General features: G+C 44.6%; 3 protein-coding genes across 4 annotated transcripts; 2 read left to right on the top strand and 1 right to left on the bottom strand.

Annotated features, from left to right (window-relative positions):
• Positions 1–6671: 6671 nt before the first annotated feature.
• LOC136522854 (putative phospholipid-transporting ATPase 9) lies at positions 6672–13954 on the bottom strand. 2 transcript variants are annotated; one of them, XM_066516651.1, is made up of 12 exons: positions 12585–12723; positions 11798–11896; positions 10551–11721; positions 10358–10468; positions 9980–10256; positions 9790–9878; positions 9593–9701; positions 9167–9379; positions 8940–9065; positions 8759–8857; positions 8134–8325; positions 6672–7701 (listed from the first exon to the last, which is right to left on the bottom strand). In XM_066516651.1, exons 2-12 carry the CDS (start codon positions 11829–11831, stop codon positions 7054–7056), a joined length of 3069 nt encoding a protein of 1022 aa, XP_066372748.1. In that variant the 5' UTR covers positions 11832–11896; positions 12585–12723; the 3' UTR covers positions 6672–7053. The 2 variants fall into 2 exon arrangements, with proteins under 2 accessions (XP_066372748.1, XP_066372747.1); XM_066516650.1 differs by having other exon boundaries at positions 10551–11896; positions 12585–13954.
• A 6754-nt stretch (positions 13955–20708) lies between these two features.
• Positions 20709–22232, top strand: LOC136523984 (glutathione S-transferase T3-like). The gene is made up of 3 exons (XM_066517479.1): positions 20709–20981; positions 21134–21374; positions 21456–22232. Exons 1-3 carry the CDS (start codon positions 20716–20718, stop codon positions 22230–22232), a joined length of 1284 nt encoding a protein of 427 aa, XP_066373576.1. The 5' UTR covers positions 20709–20715.
• Positions 22233–23174: 942 nt separating this feature from the next.
• LOC136523983 (uncharacterized) lies at positions 23175–24422 on the top strand. The gene has a single exon (XM_066517478.1). The coding sequence runs from the start codon at positions 23184–23186 to the stop codon at positions 24420–24422; it is 1239 nt and encodes a 412-aa protein (XP_066373575.1). The 5' UTR covers positions 23175–23183.

The following is a 24422-nucleotide window of genomic DNA, read 5'->3' as shown; positions in this document are numbered from 1 at the left end:
GTTTCCACAGACCTTGCCACTAGGTTTAACATTAGGAAGAGGTCGAGTGCAGTGACTATTTCAGAAAGGGTGTATTTATACCCTTATCAGCCCCCGAGTGAGACCTGACCCCTTGTTGTTGCTAGGGGTCGGCTGTCACTAAATATCGAGGAGGGGATAGTGGAACAAGTAGGAGAAAGTGTCTCTTGTTTTTGTGCGTACCCCCTCCCTAGGATCTGAGCCTTCGTTCTACGACTGGGCATTCGGTCTCCTTGTGAGTCCAACTTTCCTTCAGCCCCCATGCGTAGCGGGGGTCCGGTCGAGGGTTGGCTCATCTTTGTGATCGTCGCCCTGTCTGCGGTTTCCGCAACCAGAGGGTTTGAGCTAACATCGCTTGCCTCGATGGCTCGAGTGACGTGCTCGGTGAGCTCCCTAATGGGCCTATTCGAGTGGAATCCGGATCCATCATTTGTGATGGGGTCAGCATAGCCCTCATGTGGCATTTCACTGCTCCTTAACCCGCCTCTCGACAGATGCCCGAGCCATTCTGGGGAGCGACTCAGGTGGCTCGATGGCCTCCCTACAATGGGGATTCTATGGGGCCGGCTCGAGGTGAGGATCGAACGAGAAAGTTGAGATGACCTTGTCCACTTCTAAGCGGGTCAGGCAAAGGCCGCTAGGGCTCATCTAAGTTTTCTCCCCTGGCTTTGTTCGACGTGAGGCGGCCTTAGGCCCTTCGTAGGTGGCCTTCGAACATCGGTCTCCCGAGTTTAGATCGGGCAGCTCGAGCCCCGAGGCCCATGGGGCTCGGTAGGGGTCAGTCGTATTTCATGCGTCACCCTATCCTCGGTATTTACAACCAGAGGGGCTAAGCTAACGACACTTGCCTCGATGGCTCGAGTATCGTGCTCGGTGAGCTCGCTAACGAGCACGTCCGAGTGGAATCCGGGTCCGTCATCCGCTGATGGGGTCGGCATTGCCCTCTTGTGGTATTCCACTGCTCCTTAACCCACCTCTTGGTAGATGCCCATGTCACTTTGGAGCGACTCAGGTGGCCCGCTGGCCTCTCCTCGATGGAGATTCTGTGGGCTTAGCTCGAGGTTAGGATCGAACGAGAAAGGTCTAGATGTCCCTGTCCACTTCTGAGCGGGGTCAGGCAAGGCCGCTGGGGCTCATCTAAGTTTTTCTCCCCCGGCTCTATTTGATGTGAGGTAGCCTCGAGCCCTTCGTGGACCGGCCTTCGAACCTCGATTGGTCACCACTCATGTCGAATGAGATGACTACCGCTTTATGACGCGACGCGAAGCGTTGTGATGCAATAACTGCATATGCAATTCTTAGATGTATAAGATGAATGTATGGATGAATGTATGAATGAATGCATGAATGAATGTATGAATGCATGCATGAGAATGGATGAATGAATGTTCATGTAATGGAAAAGTAAAGTGGGGGTCGGTAAAGTTACCTCGATGGCTCGAGTGACAGGTTCGAGGAGTTCTTACCAGAATATGCCCGTGTGGGGTCTAGATTCGTTGTTCGTGACAGAGTTGGCGTAACCTGCATGGATCATCCTGTTTTGCCCTACCTGTTTCTCGGTGTGGGGGTATTAACCCCTATACCCTTACGGCTAAGCTTGGGCCGGCCCGGATCGATGGGTCCGGTCCATCCGAAAGACGACGTGCGGCCTGGCCAACCTGGTTGGAGTCCCGCGCAAGGAGTCAAGGCGGATTTGGCGATCAACCAGGATCCTGGTCAGTTAGAATAGGAATCCTTATCCGGCCACATATGGCAATTGTAACTGACTAGGATTAGTTTCCAGATCTGTAACCCTGCCCCCAGACTATATAAGGCGGGCAGGGGATCCCTCTAAAAACATCTCTCATTGACATACAGCAATACAAATCAGACGCAGGACATAGGTATTACGCCTTCTTGGTGGCCGAACCTGGATAAAACCTCGTGTCTGTCTTGCGTCACCGTCTTGTTTATGGCTTGCGCATCTGTCTACCGACAATCTACTACCTTGGGCATACCCCTAGGTAGACTGCCGACCATATTTCATCGACAGTGGCGCGCCAGGTAGGGGTCGAACCTACGGCCTTCTGCCCGAGCCATTCGATCGACTTGGATGACATGCGGGCCTCTCCTCGGTGGAGATTCCATAGGCAGGCCCCTCCAAACCCTTCTGAGGAAGGAGGAGGCTAAAGCTCAGGGTACGGGGATAAAAACTCTAATCACGCTAGTGAGCAGAAATGTCGTAGCCACTGGGATGTAAGTTTCTAGCGGTCGGACCAGTTTTTCTTAGAGTTTGTTTCCGCACACCTTGCTTCTAGTTTTTTAACGTGAGAAGGGGTCGGGTATAAAGAATGTCTAGCGAACAAATATTCTTGCCAGCCCCCGAGTGAGGCCTGACCCCTTGCTGTAGCTAGGGTCGGGGGCTCGATAGCGAAATAAATGTGCATTAAAGTAAGGGTGACCTGCTAGCATAGGAATTACCTTGACAGCACAAGTGACGAGTTTAGGGAGCGCTTATCGGATATGTTCGAGCAGAATCTGGGTCCGTTATTCGTAACGGGGTCGGCATAACCCACGTGGGGCATCCTGCTAATCCCTACCCATTCCTTGATAGTGGCTAAGTCGTCCGGTCAACTTGTATTGCCCCACTAGGACAAAACTTACCTACGGAGATAGAGGATGAGAACATCCCGTGCAAGAATTTAGTTAGGCAGATAAGCCAGGCGGCGAACTTGTAATAAATGGACAAGCTCTTAAATTTCATTATGGCCAAACAGTTTTTTAGCCCTTCTCCCCTTTTTGTATAAAAGGTTGTTGCGCTCCGACCCTTTCCGTCGTTAAGGCCATAAAGCTCGGGGTGCGGGTGAACAAATTCTAATCACGCTGGTGAGCAAAGGCGTCGTAGCCGTTGAAGCATAGGATTTTTGCAGTTCGACCAGTTTTACTCAGCGTTTGTTTCCATATCCCTAGCTTCTAGGTCTCAACATGAGAGGGGGTTGGCCACGGAGAATGTTCGCCAGGTGGATATACTCTTAGACATGCACTGACCTCTATGGTAGCTAAGGCCAAAAAGCCCGGGGTGTGGAAAAAAACTCTAATCACGCTGGTGAGCAAAGGCGTCATAGCCGCCGAGGCGTAGGTTTCTCATAGTTCGACCAGTTTTACTCAGCGTTTGTTTTCGCAAACCTCGCTTCTAGGTCTTAACGTGAGAGAAGGTCGGGCGTAGAGAATGTCTACCGGGTAGGTACGCTCCTATTAGCCCCCGAGTGAGGCCTGACCCCCCGCTGTTGCTAGGGTCAGGCGTCACCTAAAGATCGGGGTGTTGATAACGAAACTAATAAGAGAAAGCATGTGTATATTGAGGGTAAGAAGTGGCATAGCTGCTCGATGTTACAGGCATTGACGAAAACTTCACCGTCGATGGCCTTGAGCTTGTAGGTGCCTGGTCGGAGCACCCCCACGATGACGTGCTGTCCCTCCTACGGCGGATAGAACTTGTGGCGGTTCTTGTTGCTCTAGATGAAGCAGAGCAGCAGGTCCCCGACGTTGAAGGCCCGACCTCGCACTCGACGGCCGTGGTACCAACGCAACGCTTGATGGTACTTGGCTGAGCGGAGGAGGGCAACGTTGCGCACTTCATCTAGCTGGTCTCCTTCATGTGCTCTCCCTTGTTGAAGCCCCCAGACAAGAACCGCTTTAAGAGGCCGCAGTCCTTATATAGGTGCTCGATGGGGAAAGCATGGTTCGGACATGGCCTTTCGAGCAGCCTATCGAAGTGGTTTGGGGTACCCTCGGTGGGCTTCTGGCCTCCCTTACGGTCGGCAGTGGCCACAAGCGAGCCCTTATGCCACTATTTGTTCTTCTTCTTGTTGGGACGGTTGGAGGTGCCTTCGTTGGCGTCCTCGTCCCACTTCACCTTGCCCTTGAGGATGCATCGGCCAAAGGCCTGAGGTCCCAGCAAGTTGGGCTCAGGCTTCAGTCCTCGCCGCTATTGTAGCGTCCGCCACGACGTGGGTGGTAGCCGCGGCTAGTCCTCTCCCTTGCATCGTCGTAGGTACGCCTGTGGGCATCGAGGGTGTCGCGTGCGTCACGGTGGAGGCCAAAACGCTCATGCACTAAAACTACGGTGCATGGTCTACCGCCTTGCTGCGCCTGGTGGATCGACACGTCCTCATCGGGTTGTTCTGAGGGCGCGTTATGCCTGCGGGCGTCGAGGGTGTTGCGTACGTCACGGTGGGGGCCGAGATGCTCATGCACCGAACCGCGGTGTGCGGCCTGCACGGGAGCACTATCGGGGCGCTCTGGACGAAGTATTCTGGAGAGAGCGGCTCTCCTCCGGCAAGCTACGTCATGATGTTGGTAAATAAAAAAGTGAGGTGGTGCATGTCGTCCTGGGATGGTCGGGGTCCTAGGAAGGCGCTCAGCTGGCGCTCTAACCTCCCGTAGTCGAAGCCGGGGGCTGGTCGCTCCTAGGGGCATGGGCCTTCGGTGCGTGCAGCTGCAGCTCCCCCAATGCCTCGCTGATCGCGCCGAGGCCAGTGGAGTGGAGAGGTTGGGCGGCAGTGGGAGGCCGCACCAGCTCTCCCTCTATCGTGACAATGAAGTCTAGATCCTCGAGGCGCACGTGCGCGCCTAGGACCCGGCTGACGTTGCGATTAGCCATCCGAGGCCTGGTGTTGATGTCGAGATGCACAAAAGGCCCCTACCTAGCGCGCCAACTGCTGGTGTTTTAAGTAAACACCAACGAGTAAATTTCTAATATTGCGCGTCTGGCTCGAATGGTGTGCTAAGAGGACACGAGGTTTATACTAGTTCGGGCGGAATGTCCCTACGTCCAGTTCGTTGCTGCTGCTCGTGTTACTAGCACTAAAAAGTTCGTAGTATGGGTTACAAACGGGCGAGAGAGGGACAGGTACCAAGTCTCTGGTGGAAAGAACAAATAGGTACTGAGAGCTCGGTCGCTGCTTGGCTATGTGTTCAAGGTTCGATGCTAGTGGTTTTTGATCTGGTGCCCTTAGTGGGGTGCCCTACTTTCCCTTTTATAGGCCAAGGGAAAGCATAGGTTACAGCGGGAGAAAAGAGGAGAACGAGAGAGAGAGAGAGAAAGTCCTTCAGGGTTGTCGGGCCTTTCTTTTCCTTTGTGCGGGACCTGCTGACACGGCAGGTGGTGACAAGGACAGCTCCACACCGGGCGCCTATTCACCGATGATGCCATGCCCTAGCGTTGTCAGCGGGTCATGACGTCCCACTCCGCCCCGGCGGGTGGCGTGGCGAACCAGCGTGATGATCAGCGGTCGTACAAGGAGTAGGCAACATAGTGACCATGCGTCCGTCACTATGGACGATATGAGTTCCTTGGAATGACATGTCGCAGGGACGGGTTGTGTTGAGACGTGACCGCTCCCTACACGATGCCAGAAGTTTGACCTTGGGTTGTACTTTCTGGCCCGTAGTGGTTGGCGGCAGCGTGAGCTTCTATTAGGAGCCATGCCCAAGGGATCCGGTGAGGCGGAGCCAGCCCTCAGACGTCGGGCGAGGTAGAGCCCGCCCTCAGATGTCGGGCGAGGTGGAGCCAGCCCTGAGACATCGGGCAAGGCGGAGCCCGCCCTCAGACGTCGGGCGAGGCGGAGCCCGCGACCTCGGTGTCGGGCGAGGCGGAGCCCGTCCCCAGAGGTCAGGCAAGACGGATCGCACGACCTCGGGGTCGGGCGAGGCGGAGCCCGTGGCCTAGGTGTCGGGTGAGGCGGAGCCCGTCCCCAGAGGTCGGGCGAGGCGGATCGCACGACTTTGGGGTCAGGCGAGGCGGAGCCCACGACCTCGGTGTCGGGCGAGGCGAAGCCCGCCCCCAGAGGTCGAGCGAGGCAAAACGCACGACCTTGGGGTCGGACGAGGCGGAGCCTGCGGCCAGAGGTCGGGCGAGGCAGAGCCCGCGGCATCGATGTCGGTTGGAGGTGTAATCGCACTTTTGACTGCCTGGATGGATTAACGTATAACGACTATTTGCCCCTTCTCTTCGGGTACCCTAGTATTGGTCCACGACAATAACTAACTTATACTAGAGCTCATAAGAGGTCGGCCGGACCGATGCAGCCTTACAAACAAAAGCATAAGTCATGACGGTACTTACAGACAAGCTAGAGGTCGACCGGATCGATGCAGCCCTGCTTGTTGAAGAAGTCGCCGAGATCTACATTACTCCTATTCCTAAAGGTTGGCGTGAAACCGAAAAGGTAAAGACTGTTTTGATTGATTGGATTCTTTTTTACAATAGCTGAGGTCCAATATTTATACCCGGAACCTAAGCATGAATCATACTTAAATACGACTCTCATTACAATATTTGGAATAAAAGAAAATATTCCTAACTTAAGATAACTTGTACCATAATCTTTTATTTTTTTGTAGAGTCCAACATATTTTTTCCGACGCCAACCATAGCTCATTTGACGTTATCTGCTGACATCATCCGAAAAGAGCCGATCCCAGTACCACGTCTAAACCAGCTGATATCGATCCTTATACAATCAATTCCTTTATAACACAATCTTGAAAGCTTCGAGTTCTCCGTTCTTCTTTCCAAATTTTGGTGTAAAAGTCATGAAAACAAATATTTGAGGCCAATTTTAGATTATAAATCACCCATTTATGATTCTTTCCAAATAATAAAGCATGAAAGCCACTCAAATCAGAAGCCTTACCATTATTGTTTAAAATACACTTGAGAGACGGCAGGCAAGGGGGTAAAAAGGAATAAAACACAAAACGAAATTCTACCAATCTGGTTACAAGTATCTACATGTGTAAGAGAAGCAGGAAAAGAAAAACCACACAGCCTTCTCCTAAAATTGAACTTTACAGCAGGTATTCTCTTTGCCTCCTTGTGACCTATCTTAGCAATCTGTGGTCTTGCTCTATCATCTGAACGGGAACAGCTCCCATGACAGGCATCATAGAAGCAGCAATCCAGGAACACCCCAAGTTCCAATCAGTTCAGCTGTCATCTTGCCAGAGACAATATCCTATAAGCTGTACAAAACGCAAAATCTACCAACAATGCTACGCCTGAACTTCTAGCTCTGTCTCCCTTGTTATTTGCATAGCCTTACCATCGCGACGAGCAGATATACCAACCATCCTCTGCTGCGACGAGGTCCGGTGTCGTGATGACAACTGCCTTGCCACTTCTGGATCTTCAGCCTTCCCCAAGTACCGTTTCCACTGAATCTTGTTGTGGAACATTGGGAAAAAACGGATCTGGATCGCGGCATAGCTGAAGTAGGGGACAAGTGTTGCCATCACAACAAAAAGTGTCACCAACCAAAATGAGAGGGCTGGGGCCAGCTGTTCGATGAAGACCATGTAGGCTGTAGTTGAGAACCTCGGGTTTATGGCACCATAAACCAAGAGGAAGAGGTACCATACTGCAATGCTGCCCCATATGAATATGTGCTGGATTATGGTGAAGTAGTTCACAGAGAGCGCCATTTGACAGTTGACAACCCATACAACACAAGTGTACATGACGACACCTAGAGCATCCAAGCCCGCAACTTGACCATCCTGACGGAATGCCTGGTCCTCAAAGGCAGTGATGCAGAAGAAAAAGATTAAGACAGCATTCATAACACCATTAAGCATCCAGCCAAGTATCCGACGCCAACTGAATAGTATATTCTGCACTCCTTCTTGGTATAGTTGTGGATACTGCAAAGGAACAGAGAACAGAAGGCAAGTTACAAGGTAGGTAACACAAATGCAAAAGGAGTGCGCACAACTCAAGGCAAAAGGAGTGCCTTCAAATAACTTGAAAGACTGTTTCCTTGATTCATTCAATATGGCAGCGAAACTGGGACTTCAAAACCCCCAAAAATGGTACTTATAAAGGAATTTTTCACAGGTTAAAAAACCCTTATACTAACAGAAAGATAGTTCTTAAACAAACTGAAAACATATATACCATGAAAATTCTTTTAATCAACAGAAAAAATTATGTAGCTTCCACTACCCCAAGGGTAGAAAGCACATTTTCTTCAGAAATATATGGTAGAAGTAGATTTGACAGGGAAGTAGGTAACATATCTAAATTTGCCTACTCCAATCATTTTAATTACCGAAACTGTTTAAATATCGGAGTACCTGTATGCACAGCCTGGCAGACACATCCTGGTCAAATACCCCCAAAGCAATGACAGGAAGGGAGGTGAAGAAAACATTATAGAGTGACAAGAACCAATCATTATAAGCTGGCTTCCCGGAGAAAGATGCAAATGCTTCGTACAGAAAGATAGTGACACCAAAAGTAACATTCTTGTAGAAGAAATAGCATATCTGCACATCAATCCCAAAATATTTTATCAAAAGACTTGAATTACGAAGCCTGAATAGTAGATCAAAATAAATGTTTCGGGCCAAGAGATTAGAAGCATGCAGTCTAAGTCCAAAGCAACACATGAGTTGACTTAGTTTGTTTTTACGCTCATCGTCTGTGGGGAGTCTTAGTTTCATCTCTGGTTAGGAGTGGGAGTACATGGGCCTGACAGCCTGACCATGGCCGATTTGTGTCTGCTATGTACTTTGAAAGCATTTTGGGGCGTGTTCCAGAGACCTTTGTGCTCTCAGGATCACTCTGATTTTTGGAATGTTTGGTGGTGCAAACATTATACTTGTGGTACTTTTAAATTTTGTTTCTTTTGGTAATGAAATTTCTGGTTCATCCCGTGAGGAAAAGATATATTAAAATCAATGTAAATGGCAACTATACCATCACTGAAATACGGCGGTAACACCAATGTCCATGCACCAGAAGTAGCCGTTCCAAGAAGCGGAATTGGGCAACAGCAACATCACTAGCCATGACAGCCTAGAACATCATAAGAAACAAATAATAAGAAAAGAAATCATGGGCACAATTAGCAAAAGTTATACAGCATCGAATCAGTAACCTGCATTCCTTCAGCACCACTGATGCCAACCCCTATGTCAGCTTCTTGAAGCATGCCAACATCATTTGCCCCATCACCTATTGCTAAAGTCACTTTATGTGTTACTTGTTTAACAAGTCTTGTAACCTGGAATTGTTGCAAATGTTTATGCATGTATGCTCTAGAAGAATACGCTCTGAAAATACATAGAAAAGAGACGGGAACTTAAGAATAGAAAGAAATCTGACCAGTGCCTTCTGTTTTGGTGAAGATCGGCAACATATCACTGATGCACACTTGATAGCAAGATCCAAGAACTTAAACTTGACATCATCTTCCAAAGCATAAGTTAGTGATTTACCATCAATGATTAGTGCGAATGATGCAGTGCTAATTTGAGTGGAAGGTGGAATTTGTTTGATTCCATCCTCTATCTGACCCATAACCCTTTGCTTTGATGCCTGGAGAGCCAACAAAAAGGATGTAACTACGATGATATCAATTGATTTGGTTCTCAATAAATATAATTGTGAATGTATGCCTTGTTACTTTTTCAAACAATAGAGAGCTATAATTGTATATATAGGGCATTCCAACGTTAACAGTGTTATATGTAAAATGACTGCAACATGCCTGATGCTTCAAAAAGGCAGGTAATGAAATCAATTATTCACCTTAGCAATTGTTTGTTTGTCACCATTTTTCTCCAACGCGATGATGTCAGGTTGTTCCAGTGTGACGATTATCTGTGTCATGCCTTGTCTAAGCAGGCTACATGCAAACCTGCAGATGGGAAGCTCATCAATCAGAGAAGGAAATAGTCAGGTTGAAATAAAAAGTTCCTACTTCGATGCAGGCATATAATGCTTACCCAATATTGATTGCCGTCTCCATCTTGTCGCCTGTCAGGACCCATATCTTAATTCCGGCTTGTGCAAGCTTGTCTATGCATTCAGGCACCTGAATATGTACGTGCACATGAGTACACGAACAGGCAAGGTTCTCTAGAAAGCGTAAAAATAAGATGCAGAACAGAAAGGCTTATCCACAAAAAGGCATACCCCTTGCTGGAGCTTATCTTCAACTGCGGTAGCACCAAGAAGAATCAAGTCCCGTTCAATGCTATCAGCAGCCTGCTCAATTTTTTCATCTCTATCAGCACTTACAGATGCTTTGGCAGCATTCAATTTTTCATTGAATTCCTTGTACTCTTTCTCATCTAAGACACGGTATGCTAGAACCAAGGTTCTTAGACCAGAGTCAGAATACTGATTTATGTGTCTTCTTGTTTCTTCTTCAAATTTTCTTCCATTTGGTGCAAGTCTTTTGAACATCACACTGTTTACAGAGACTACGATTAAGAAATCATGGACACAAGCAGACCGCTGAAGATGATCTGCGACTAAAACATGGAAATCTAGCGTAAATAGAGCACTAACCTGTCCGCGCCCTTGCTGAGAAGTAATATCCTTCCCTCTGGTTCCTTGACTATCACAGACATCCGCCTCCTTGAGCTACTGAACTCCAATATATTTAGGAGTTCATACTTTCTGTGCCAGAATGTAAAAGGATCAGTATTGGGTACTAAGTAAGGATAATCCATAGAGGAAAGAGCAAAGAAATTTGACTTACCTTTTCTCAACAACATTTTGACTTGGATCCCGTTCATGAACAATTATAGTTGCCAGTGACCTCTTGTAAAACTCAAACCCTAGTTCTCTTGCTGCAATAACAAATGCAGCTTCATCAGGGGACTCAGCTTCATATGAAACCTTCTCATTTTCGTCTATTTCCGCAATGCATGTGTGGCAGATGGCTAGGAGACGGAAAAAATCTCTTATCATATCTCTGTTAGGCTCATGAATCCACTTCCCATCCATTATTCGTGGATCCTTGAAATTGAAACCTTTAACATGGGGACTGTTGTCAATTTTTTCATCTTTGTGGTCTCCATTTTCAATGTCATCATCTAACCTGGCACCTTTCCTCATAGCCATAGCTCTCTCAACTTCAGTGACACCCTGACCATAGGCAGTACCAGCAATTGAACACTTGATGAACTCCATCATGTTGCACGTCAATGTTCCAGTCTTATCGGATAGAATTGTATCAACCATACCTAGTTCTTCATTTAGATTCGAAGTACGAGCATGAGTTGGCTTATCTGATTCTTCATGATACATTTCAATATCCTGGTTGATGAATAGAGCTTGCAAGATCTTGACCATCTCAATGGATATATACAACGAAATGGGAATGAAGTAGCTGTATAGCATCAAGGCCGTCAACAAATGAAAGAAAGATGCCAAAGCTGCTCTCTTTGGATCATAGAATATAGTAGCAGCATCTGGCCGAAGATACCACCGTTTGAGCTCACCATCTCTTAGGTCCTCTTTGGTCCAGATCCCAAAGAAGACAGAACCAAGTAATGCAATCATGAGTAGAGAAGACATCAGAAGGCAAATAATTTGATCCATTTTCTTCTCAATCTTACTTCTTTTAGATGGTGGATCAGTTGCATTTTGCATCGCTTTTGTATCATGACCTGTGAAGATGACAGCCCCATATATGTAGTCTGTGTTCCGTAGTTTTGAGTCCCGAAGAAGCAGCTGTAGGGGTGACAGGGGATACTGCTGGCCTCTCCATTCCATTGAACCGACAAAGGAGTAGAGGTTCGCATTTGGGTCTTCACATTTTATTGTTTGTCTGACTTCCCTGAACTTTATGTCCTCCTGTAAATCTAATGTCACCTCGAGAGCTTGTTTAATTTTCAAATTTGTCTCACCATCGAGGTTCATAGTCTCTACATAACAGATTCCATCCGGATAGTTAGATGAAAGCAGAATCATATCAGCAGGAAAGAAATTATCCTTCTCCACCTTTATTACATCTCCAACTCTGATATTCTTCCATTTTGTCTCTTCAAAATGGCCATTTCCCTTATGCACTTTGACTATCCGATTATTGAGCTCGTGATCCTGGGTGATGTAGTTGCATAGATCTATTTAATATACCAATGGCATGGAAAATTTACATAGACATTCAAATTAACTAAATTACAGTAACACAGTCAAATACGTCTAATTCCAGCCAAAGAAAACCATCACAGAAACTATATGAGCTTGTAACAAATTTAATTATGCCACACCTTGATTCCCAGATAAGCTCGGCATTTATATATATAGAAGAAAGATGACTTCTTCAAATATTAAATGCTACAACTAAGACTAAAAACTATGGCTACATCATGACGCACAGCGACACAAGTAGAATAGACAACTGTGAGTATAATCAATAATGAATCACATGGTCAAAGCACAAGCATGGAAAATGATCAAATTAAGAATTTAAGTTTCAGACACCAAAATACATGGTAATATAGCTCAGTGAATTGTTCATAATGAGTACTCATTGTTTGTAAAAGTCATGAATGTATATTATTTCCCCAAACCCAGATATGTATAGAGAATGTACCCGACAACCCAACACCAAGAAAGAGGAAGCAAAGTCTGTTCCAATTTATATTATACAATATATGAAACAAACATTGAATTAACTAAAGCATATGAGCCGGTTGAGTTTATTCAAAACACACGGGTCATGTCATGAACAAAATTCAATAAATATTCAAGCTTGGATGTAAACAAAAGACCACAGGAATGATACCTGCTGTTTCCTCCGCCAGTCCTCAACCCCTTCTTTTGCCACGGTGGCTACAATCACGACACAGAGCGGCGCAAGCGCGCTCACTGCTGTGTAAGGTGCGAGTGGAGTCAAGGCGAGGATACCAGAGACAAGGAAGTAGAAATTGGCCACCCTCCTGAACTGCTCGAAGAGGGACTTGGGCAGGAAGGTGGCCAGAGTGTACTTTGTCGTCGACACTTCATTCAGCGGGTAACCGAATCCCTCCTCTTGAAGCCTATCAGGCTCGTTGACGTACACGACTCGGGAGAACCCCACTGTCCCAATCCTTGAGTGATCATCACTAGAGCCCCTGTGACAACGCATGAAAGTCAACAATGTGCTGAGCTTGAGCTTCTCCAGCCTCATGTTCGGCGCCATTCCTCAAGACTCAAGTGAATCACTGCACCAAAGCTACTCCCAGATACCCCCAAGAAGTCGACAAGGCCAGAAGCACAGGGTTTTTGGACGCCCGCCGAGCAGCCAATTCGCTCCAATCTTGTCCAAATCAATCTTGCTGCAGAACGCGATTGGCAACTCCCTCGGAAGAAGAAGAGGAGCTCAGATTCGAGCAGCAATGGTCTCCAAGGAAGCAGCTCGCAATAAATTCCAGCTCCTCTCCCACCAACAACTCCACCCCCCACCTACCTAAAAAAAGCAAATAAACTGCAGAGGGAGAGGGACTGAACCGAGAGCCGCCCCAGGCCCTCCTCAGCAGAGAAATCACCTCCTCCCAGGAAGGAACGAGAAGACGTCAACACTCAACAGCGCGGCGCCTCCGAGATCCCGGCGTGCCGCCGCGGCCCTGCGCTCCGGAACCCCGTCGTCCTCCTCCGTCCCGCTACGCCAAGACGCCAAAACTGGGTCTTGAGACGGGAACAGCGGATGCCTCGATCCATGCGGCGCCCGGCTTTCCCGCGGCGCTGCGTTTGTGTCCTGCTCCCCAAGGCAGAAAACGGCCTAAGAGAGGAGGATTAATAGGTGGCGGGAATCTCCCTTTCCCGCGGGGGCGGCACGGCAATGCGCCCCGCGACGCAGGCGAGCGGCACGGAAGGCACCCAGACGGGGGACCCCGCCTCACCTCACGCGGGGGCGGCTCGGGTTCCGTTGCCTTGCCTCTTTCCGACGGCGAATCGCGGGACGCGGGGAGGGGAAGGAAGGTGTGGCTCCGGCCTCGGGAAAATTCGAAGCTTTGGGAAGGAGGAGACGGACGAGAGGAGCGAGGTCAATGGAAAATGCAAGGGAGCAGGCGCCACGCGGGGCGTGCAATGCAATGCCGACGAAGGGGAGGAGGACGTGTGCGATGGGTTTGGTAGTTGGTGGCCTCCTCCTCCCTAGTCTAGTCCCTCATGGTGATTGATAGCTGGATCTGCTGCTGCCGCCGTGTCATGTCTGCCTCCCTTCAAATATTTCTTTCCTCCTTTGTCTTTGCCATGTGTTCGCCTCTGTATTTTACTCCGCATATTCCTAATCTGTGTCGTGAATTATCATCACTTGTTGATGATATATAAACTGTGTTGTGAATTGATTACATTAAAATTAATTCAAAACAACTTGGGTTTTACTCTTTTTTACATTTTGTTAATATATTTTTAAAGAGTTTTAATCATCCCTGCTCATTATGATGGCTTCTTATGCTCTTGTTGATTATGATACTTTATGATCCCTATAGTTTGTGTTTATTTTCTTTATTATTATTAATGTTTTACATGCAATATCATCATTTAAATTTGTCAAAAATATAGTTTCTATATTCTAGATTTGTTTATTTCCTTTTAATGATTTTTGGTAGTATGATGACCCAGCATGAAGTTGTGTTTGCTTAACTTGTGAAGCACATGGTTTGTACATTTAACCCTCTTAACTTTGACTTTTTTTTGTCTGATTAGCCCTCTAATTCTCTAAACCTCTGGTACCAAGCCATCTCTCGATGCATTTTGCTGCACCATACCAACCACTTACCTAGCTATGAGTTGTGACACATACCAAGTCCACGTCGTGGGTTTGGTGACTATTAGGAAAGTGAAGAGAGGTTTGATGCATTGAGATCCTACCGTATGTTGTATGCCACAATTTAAGAGCCTACAGGAAGAGAAAGGATATTATGCACAGAGTGATGTGGATTGTTGTGATGGGGGAAAAAAGTTCATGTAGTTATCAAGGTGGTATAGCGCTCTCGAAATGGACATGCATGAAGGGTAAAGACATGTTTCTTTCACTAGCCCCTGCATGATGAAGAGAATCTCAAGAATGAACAAGCATAAGGCCTACATGTTGATGTAGATGGTCATCACGGCAAATAGTGTAAAATAGTTTATAATGGTAAAATGAAACTTGGCTCGAAGGCAGAGTCATCCAATAATAAAAATATAAGGTTTTAATAAATAGATAGAAAAATAATGATAATTCAATTGGGCTAGTGAAAAATGCTACATAGGACTACGTCAAAGTTGCTACAGACAAAAAATGAATCGAACAATCCATGAACTCATGAAATAGAAGGAAGTTTCATAAATTCAAAACTTCTGATAAAATCCTGAGGTGCAGATCTGGATCTGTTCACCTTCTTCAATCCATTTTTTGTACATAAATGTGTACTAACCTTCTAGAAATCCAGCTACTAATAAGAAACAAAAGGGTGTTGTGTCTTAGCATTTATTTTTTAGAAGGCTTCATGAATTAGGATATATATGCCTTACATCTTTTTTGTATTCATTATTCTTTTTTCCAAATATTATTACTTTTTATTTTTTTCCTAAAAGTACTTATAAAAAAGTTCCAAGCAAATAATAATATTTGTCTTACCACATCCAGCAAAGATATTCTATGGCATATGACGAGATTAGTGTGCAGATAGACATATTGGTGCATATTATTTTCAATCCAAAGATCACATTGAAACCCATTAGGAAACTCTTGATGCTCCAGCTAGGATGGTGTCCATAGCATTAATTGTAGTGCCACCTAAGGATATTTAGGTGATCTGGTGTTAAATGATATAGAAGGAACAGAGGACGAAACTGGGTGTCATATAAGACATGATTTTCATGAGAAAACAAATGCAAGACACAAATGAATTTTGCATTGGAAGAGAGTATTGTCTTCATGATATGTGGAAAAGAAAGATGATTGGTTTTTTTACCGTATGAAAGATTGGATAGAAGAAAGAGAATTGAGTGATGAATTCATTGCTTGGACTATGGATAAATATGGTATTTTTGGAACAACATTTTCTATAGTGACGTCTAAATGACATGGCATGATATGAGAAATACTTTGTAGTTTATGGGCTAGGATTGCCCTTAACAAAGGTCACGAATACAACCTTTTTATTAAAAGAAAGGCTAACTATGAGAGATCGGGATGAGAGCGGGTAGCCATGGTATATTTTAATAAGCTAATTATGTACATGGTATGCCATCTGTTTAATTCCATCTCCGCTGAAAGCACAACGCCATTAATCCTAGAAAATTCACTCCGGAGTCGAAGATAGGACCTAATGTGCTACTGAGGCTCTTATAACCACTAGGCTACAAAGCCCTTCGCTATAGCAAGTGCCCTACAAATAAAGAATGAATCACTTTTTTCTTTTGTCAAAGTTCATGCCATTTCTACACATCCAAATGCATGGACCAAATAATTGCACTTGCTCCCATGCAAACATGAGATTGCATTTTCCAGTATACTTGATGGCTAATGCAGCCAAGTCCAAAAAATATAAATATTAGTCGGTGAATGTAAACCAAATGCCAACTTGAATGACTCTCTAAAGCATTTTTGGCAATATGACAATCAAAGAATAAGTATTGGAGTTTCATTGTTGTTGCAAAAAACAACATTTGTCATCCCCTCCTCAATTTTGTTTTAGGTCTGGTTTGGTATGGCTCCTCGTGCAGAACACTGTAGCATTACTGTGTACTACTGTGGCAAGGGCTGCTCCTGGCGGATCCCAGGGCAAAAACCGAACTACATGAGAGGCAGAGACACTATCGTTAGCTCCTCCGACTCCTGCATGCTACAGTATTACTAAAGTGGTTGTCCGGTGTGGGAGCCGGAGCAGTTATTAGAAATTACACCAAACAACCCTTTAGTAAGTTGACCTATGTTAAAATGACCTATTTTAACAAAAAAAACTAATGAATATCTTAGTTTTAAGAGGTAATTTGTCTTGGTCAACTGGGAAGTAAATTTGAAGCTCAAATTATCACCTTTTGTCAATGCAACCATAATTAACAATTATATATATGGTGCACTAAACTAGGTTATAAGTATTCTTATAATTATTTGTTAATTCCATATTTTATTATTGTCCATGTGTTCCAAAATATACCAACACCAAAAATTTCCAATAATCTTGAATGCACATTGTACATGTCTTAATTTGGGTACGTAGCTAATCCATGCGGCCTTTTCCCTTTGCAACTACCTAGCTAGATCCACCTTTCTATTTGAAAAGGAAATGTTGTTGATAAGATCAATTGCTATTATATAAGTGCACAACGGAGTTAACGTGAAAAAGGAATAACTAAGGGCACCGAGACAATATACCAACGAATGATTACGAACTCAAATAGTAAGCTACAAATAATAAAAACTAAGGATCTAATCGATTGCTTGCATTAGCCTATAGCTATGCTTGTGTATAGTGTGGTTTACCGGTATTTGGTTCCCACATAAAATCTTATGTAAGTTTGTACAGTTCTCAAAACAAGCCCAATCTAGACATTACCTAGTACAGAGCTGTTCGGCCGATGGTTTCTGCGGCTGATAAGCTGGCTGATGCTGATTTGTTGTGAAAGAAAAACATTGTACTATGACTGATAGGCCGGGCTGATTTGCACAAAACCATCGGGTATTAAAAATACAATATTCTTACATCCACCTCTACTAGCATAAATATGAAACCTCAACTAGAACATGAAGATGATTACATATACTACAATGTAAGCAACTAAATGCAATTTTACCAAAAGTGGCTTGCCTATGCAGTACTCCCTCCATCTCATAAAGAGTGTCATCCTCACTTGAGGAGAAGTTAGACATTTTTAACTTTGACCAAATGCATATAAAAATTATTAATTTATTTGGTGCATAAAAATATCATTAGATTAATCGATAAATATGTTTTCATAATAAACTTATTTGGAGTATAAATATTGTTAATATTTTGTATATATCTTTACAAACTTAAGAAAATTTGACCTGCACGGAACCCTAAGTAATACTCTTTTTAAGATAGAGAGAATACAACCAATCGTATACATTTATGTTGGCTTCGATTATATTCTGCATAAAGATCTAATACAAGCTTAGTCCATTGCAATTAACTAATCAACTACGTCATTTAAAAAGTGGTGCCACATATTTAAAAGTAAGTACTATATGCTACAGTTCTTGAGTGGATCAATGGCAACCCTTATCCTGTTATCCATCTATATGCGTGCATGTTAAGTGAAATTGAGTGTACTTGTCAAACGGTAGGCAGCGAGTCTCATAGATTCTCCGAGTATCACATCAGATGGTGATATCCCAATGATGCTTGCTGGCTATTAATAGACAATAATCAATTTAATTATTCTTTCGAGCACCATGTTTCATGTTTGTAGAACTAATTTCCTGCAATGCGAATGTTCGGCAGCAACAGGGTGCACTCTGTTGTCCATAGGTATTTTTCCCGCGTGTTCCGAAGAAAGTCAAGAAACCTACAAGGACAATTGCAGAGGAGATTAGTATTTTCCTGACAGCTATTGTGGTACCGTCAAAGAAAATATGTGGCACACAGGAAATAAATACTTTCCAATAGTGCTGCTACAAAAGTACATCCTATTTGTACATGCACGATATACACTATGACCCCCTTTTATATATGTTCCCCATCCATCCCAAAACATAAGCATTTTTGTTTTGTCGTGAATCAACCTATTCTAAATTTAACTAAGCTTATGGAGAACAGTATTAACATCAATCGCATTGAAGAATAAAGCTTTAAAATAATATTTCATAATTAATCTAGTGATGCTCTTTTGATATCACTTATTATTGGTATTTTTTAAAACTTGGTCAAACTTATGATATATAGTTTGTGCTCATTTAACATCGTAAATAGCTGTCCTTTTTGTAAATAAATGAAGTCAAACTTAGAAGTTAGGATAGTTTGAATTAGTAAAAAACCTGAAATACTCATATTTTGTGATAGATGGAGTATATCCTAATTTCCTTGTTGGTATACATGGAGGGGAGGGGACGTCCTATTGCTACCTCATGTGACCGACCATTGAAAACTCCCACAGTTTTGTCGACAAAACACTGCGACTGCCACGCACAAGTGGCGTTCATCGTCAATTTTTTTCTCTGCGACATATGGGGAAAATCAAAGAACAGGTTACTGCCTGGCTGCCATGATGCTCCAGCGCGGATACAGTTGTTACGGCAGTAAATTAATGGCAGTGTGAAGTGTGCCCCCTAGTAGAACAAATGCAGAGTGCACCCTCCATCCCAATGCAAAGGATGAATGTTGTCAACATAGATGCAAATTGACGGATACTTCCACATGTTTATTTGTTGCCTTTATACGGAGTATATCCTTGTTCTCTTGTCACCTGCAATCACAAAGCTCGTACGTGTGCCAAAAAAGATCGAGTCTCTGAGAATGGCTTCAGCACTACGATTGGGCACACATAACAACAAATGCAGTTTGAATTAGCCGTATATCTTTTTCTTTCATATGTGTACGATAGCTTTATGGCTGTTTTGCTAGGATTACATACATACTTACGCACTATAAGCAAATCCTACCTAGGCTGCCTGGCTAGATTACCCTAGAGAACCTCTTAGGCTCACACACGCATGTCCATTGCCCATTGGTTTTGTACATAGATAGATCGAGTTAGCTTGGAATATTCCAAACCCAGAGAAACAACAAGGAAGCAGAAATAAAAAAAGAGGTTCATTCATGTGACTACGGGCCTGTTTAGTTCCATCCCAAAACGTCAAATTTTTCAAAATTTTTCGTCACATCGAATCTTTGGACGCATGCATGAAGTATTAAATATAAATAAAAAATAAAACTAATTACACAGTTTAGACGAAATCCACGAGACGAATCTTTTAAGCCTAATTAGACTATGATTAGACACTAATTGCCAAATAACAACGAAAACGCTACCGTGCTCATTTTGCTAAAAATTTTGAAACTAAACTGAGCCTACGTACACTACAGGATGTTCCGTAAGAGGCTGCTTTTGGCGGGGATCTTATTCTTGGGCGTTGTGGACGTGTAACGTGTCGCCATCGCCCCGATCTTGCGTGACTTGCTTCCATTCATGAGCTTTCACTGCCCCATGTTTTCGAGATGGACGCAAACTGCAGCTGCTAGTTTCGTTGACAAGGTGATGGTTGGATACTGGATAGTAGTAGTAGTGTCTGCACAAAAACAGGCAAAAGCATGCATTATTATTATACCGAAATCTTCCAAGAAGTGATATAACTAAACGTCTCTCTCATTCCAAGTTGTAAGGGCACTCCCAATGGTGTATTTATGGTAGTTTCTATCTTCATTAATTACTTGGACAAGTCAACATTTTGCTGATGTGGCATGAAAATTAATGAAGAGAGAGAGAAAAACGAAGAAACCGTTTCCTCAGTAGGAAACGACGTCGACGCTAGCACCGATGCTCCTAGAAACTACGAAAACGCCGTTGGGAAGAAACGACCAGCGTCTTGCGCCCTTCACCCGGATCCCATGCGCCGCCGCCCCCTCGCGTCGATGGCGCGCGCTCGCCTGGATCCCCCCCGCTTTCTCCCGCCACTGCGTCGGCCGATGGCGCGCGCGCTCGCCTGGATCTCCCCCGCGCGCTCCCGCCACTGCGTCGCCCGATGGCGCGCGCGCTCGCCTGGATCTCCGCCCTTTCCCCCGCGCGCTCGCCTGGATCTCCCCCACGCGCTCCCGCCTTCGATTTCCCGCGCGAGCTCGCCCTTCCCTCCCTTCCCCGCGCTTCTCCTGCCACTGCGTCGCCCTTTCCCCCGCGCGCTCGCCTGGATCTCCCACGCGCGCTTACCTGGCCTCAAATAGCCTGGCCTCCAAGACTTAGAATCATCCAGCCCCCAATCTTCAAGCATGAATCTTCTCCGGCCTTCATCGTCAAGCTCCAGGCAAGGCAAGACAGGGGAAGGCAGGACAGGGCAGGGCAGGGGTGCTCCTGCCGCCGCTACCCGATCTGAATCGGTAGTCGTTGCTCCCGTCGCCCCTGATGATGGATCCAGTTCGGCCGCCGGTAATCCCTCTCGCGTGACTGCAGCAGCATCTCCACCACTTCCAAGCCTTCAAGCAGCCGGATTGCCAACGTGGTGGACAAATTCCTCTCCGATGGGCTCCAATGAAGGGTATGTGTTCTTATCAGTTTTAGTGTTTCCAACGTTCATACTGTTACTACAAGTATTTATGGTAGAAAATGCTTTTTCTATATGAACAAGTAGTCCAGATGGTTCATACTGTTCTTATCAGTTTCATTGAACATCTCTTTTCATTTTTTTAGGATGTACCCACCAGGTGGGTTTACCAATTTTCTCCAGTCAAATGGTAGTCCAGAGAATTTCCATTTAGTTGGCAATACAACAAGTAGAACTACAATTTCTCCAACTGCTCCAAGTTTGAAAAGAACCCTAGAAAGCAATGCAGAAGACAAAGAAACAATCAATATTGATGCGGATGAAACCAACGAAGACGAGAGGACTGAGAGGCGATTGAATTGGACGAAACCTCAAGACGTTAGATTGGTAAGCATCCTTTCTTAGTTTGTGAACAACTTGAACAATCAGCTTGGTTATAAACTTGTAGGTGTTGTTTTTTGAATGTAGGCTTTTGCTTGGCTGCGTAACTCAAAGGACCCAGTTGATGGAACCGATAGGAAGGCAGATCAATATTGGACGGATGTTACTGAAGAATACAATAAAAGCACAGAGGTTTACCGTAGGAGAAACCGGAATCAACTGAAGATCCGCTGGGATCGTGTTAAGAAACCAGTAATGGATTTCCATGGTTGCTGGAATAGAACCACCAAAGTCTACAGAAGTGGTGTGAGCGATGATCAACTGATGGAAATTGCTGAGAAGATGTATGCTGGTGAACATAATGACAAAGAATTTACACTGAAGCACTTTTGGAAGGTTGTGAGGAATGAAAGGAAGTGGTCTGCATATGTGAAAAAGGAACAGGAAAAAGAAAAGAACAAGAGTGCAGCTGATTCGCCGTCTCAAGTGGTGAATTTGGAAGATAATCCTAAGATTCGTCCTATTGGACATAAGAAGGCTAAGGCTGAGCTCTATGGGAAAAAGAAGACACCTAAAGCTTTTTCTGCTATTACTGACAAGCTAGACAAGTTCATTGAAGTAAGCACATTGGCTAGAAAAGACCGTGAGAAGATGGCGGAGACGCAACAAATTATGGCAAAAAGTAAGGTAGAAGCTGCTAGGTTGACTGATAAGGCAGCAGAGAAGCAACTCAAGTGTAAAATGCTAGACACTTACAGAGAGCTTCTGTTAGCTCCAACAACTAATATGAATGCTCATGCTTTGGCTGAGAGGGAGAAAGCACTAGAGAGTATGAGGTTGGTCTTATTTGGTACAGATAATTAAGGTATTTGCTAAATGCTTGTAGTGACAATTACTTGAGCACTGGAGAGTATGTGTTAAAGTTTAATTTCTTTGTGACAGCAGGTTTTCAAGTATGAACTTGGTGTCCAGAAGCTTTTTCTTATACTGGAGTGTATGATGAGTTTCTATGTGATACTACTGGGTTTCTAGGTAACTGGCACTTGAAAACTGATGTATTTATTAGTGTCAAAACTGCTTATGATGTATCCTTTCAAGATTATTATTTGATATAAACTTGATGTCAAAACTGCATGACAACCTCTTTAGTTGGAACAACCTCTTTGTTGATTGTTTGATATAAACTTGAGGATATCTCATCAATTGTCTCAAATATTCTGAGTTCCCATTTGTGAATGATGCATGACTCCTCTTCTATATATGAAATGAAACCACAGATGCAACAGCCCATACCTAAATAGTGAAGCAATACAGGGAGACAACCTTTTAGTGTGAAAACTGACTCTAGTGTGAAAACTGACCATTATTAGTGTCAAAACTGCTTGTAGTGTGAAAACTGACCTTAGTGTTAAAACTGACCATTATTAGTGTGAAACTGAAACCCATCATGGTGTGAAAACTGACCATTATTACTGTCAAAACTGCTTCTAGTGTGAAAACTGACTCTAGTGTCAAAACTGAAACCCATCATGGTTTGAAAACTGAAAATTACTAGTGTGAAACTGCCCACTGCCTCTTGGTGTGAATACTGCTTGCTTCCCTGCATATATATGGCAACCACCGAGTCTTTCTGTAGTTCTTCTCTCTTCGTTCTCCTCTTTCTGTAGTTCTTCTCTCTTCATTCTCCTAATGTCTAGCCAACCACCGAGTGATGCTGAACCTCAAGACGAGGATGGCAGCATATATCCAAAAGAGTTGTACACATTTGAAGAATTTGAAGCCGAGCAAGAAGTATTAGAAGACCTGCAAGATGAGATGGTTGCAGAATTGAAGAATGATATTGAAGCACTAGAAGAAGGGAGGAGACGCAGTAGTGGTCCAAGGAGGTATGTGGCAAGGCCTCGAGAAGAAGCCAATCAGCGGCTTATGGATGACTATTTCACGGAGAATCCTATCTATAATTCTACTATCTTTCGTAGAAGGTTTAGGATGAGAAGGCTCTTGTTTCTGCGCATTGTCCATGCCCTAGGTGAGTGGTCTCCCTTTTTCACCTTAAGAGTGGATGCTGCTAATCACCCTGGGCTATCTCCAATTCAAAAGTGCACTGCTGCAATAAGGCAATTAGCAAATGGAAGCCCAGCAGACCAGCTTGATGAGTATATTAAGATTGGTGAAAGTACTGCAGTACAGTGTTTGAAGTTATTTGTGGAGGGAGTGATTGCAAAATTTGGGGGGGGGGAGTATTTGAGGCGACCAACAGTACAAGATGTTGAGCGCTTAATGGAGATTGGTGAGCGTCGTGGGTTCCCTGGCATGCTAGGGAGTGTTGACTGTATGCACTGGCACTGGGAAAAATGTCCTTATGCATGGAAGGGTATGTATACCCACGGTGATCACGGTGTTCCTACGATCATTCTAGAGGCAGTTGCTTCGCATGATCGTTGGATATGGCACGCCTTCTTTGGTGTTGCCGGATCGAACAACGATATCAACGTGCTTAACCAATCACATTTGTTTGTCGAGCAGCTGAGAGGAGAAGCTCCCCAGGTGCAGTACTCTATCAATGGTAGACAACATAATATTGGTTATTACTTAGCAGACGGCATATATCCAGAGTGGCCTGTTTTCGTGAAGTCTATACGTAAACCACAATCTGATAAACATAAACTTTTTGCTGAGAAGCAAGAAGGGGCAAGGAAGGATGTTGAATGCGCCTTTGGCATTTTGCAGTCTCGCTTTTGTATTTTGCATCGACTAGCCCGTCTATATGACCAAGGAGATCTGGAGAATATCATGCTTGCCTATATAATTCTCCACACCATGATAATTGAAGATGAGAAGGATATAGAGCAGGTTCCAATTGATTTGAATGAGGAAGCCAGCACATATACTGTTCAAGAAGCTACAATCTCTCATGGAGAAAACCCTATGATGGAAGATGTACTTAACAGAAATACTACCTTACATGATCGCCAAGCGTATAGACAACTGCAATCTGATTTGATTGATCATATTTGGCAAAAGTTTGGGAATACATATAGTCAAAATAATTAG

This window comes from Miscanthus floridulus, chromosome 18, assembly GCF_019320115.1.
Source record: "Miscanthus floridulus cultivar M001 chromosome 18, ASM1932011v1, whole genome shotgun sequence".
Classification (NCBI taxonomy): domain Eukaryota; kingdom Viridiplantae; phylum Streptophyta; class Magnoliopsida; order Poales; family Poaceae; genus Miscanthus; species Miscanthus floridulus.
This window is presented reverse-complemented; position numbering and strand designations above follow the sequence as displayed.

Excerpts from the sequence above, each read along its gene's own strand:
- LOC136523984 (XM_066517479.1), top strand. The coding sequence starts at position 20,716 with ATGAATCTTCTCCGGCCTTCATCGTCAAGCTCCAGGCAAGGCAAGACA. Across the intron at positions 20,982-21,133 it reads CCGATGGGCTCCAATGAAGG|GATGTACCCACCAGGTGGGT; the intron begins GTATGTGTTCTT and ends TCATTTTTTTAG. Across the intron at positions 21,375-21,455 it reads AACCTCAAGACGTTAGATTG|GCTTTTGCTTGGCTGCGTAA; the intron begins GTAAGCATCCTT and ends TTTTGAATGTAG.
- LOC136522854 (XM_066516650.1), bottom strand. The coding sequence starts at position 12,980 with ATGGCGCCGAACATGAGGCTGGAGAAGCTCAAGCTCAGCACATTGTTG. Across the intron at positions 10,469-10,550 it reads CAAAATGTTGTTGAGAAAAG|AAAGTATGAACTCCTAAATA; the intron begins GTAAGTCAAATT and ends ATTCTGGCACAG. Across the intron at positions 9,066-9,166 it reads CACCAAAACAGAAGGCACTG|GTTACAAGACTTGTTAAACA; the intron begins GTCAGATTTCTT and ends CAACAATTCCAG.
- LOC136523983 (XM_066517478.1), top strand. The coding sequence starts at position 23,184 with ATGGTTGCAGAATTGAAGAATGATATTGAAGCACTAGAAGAAGGGAGG.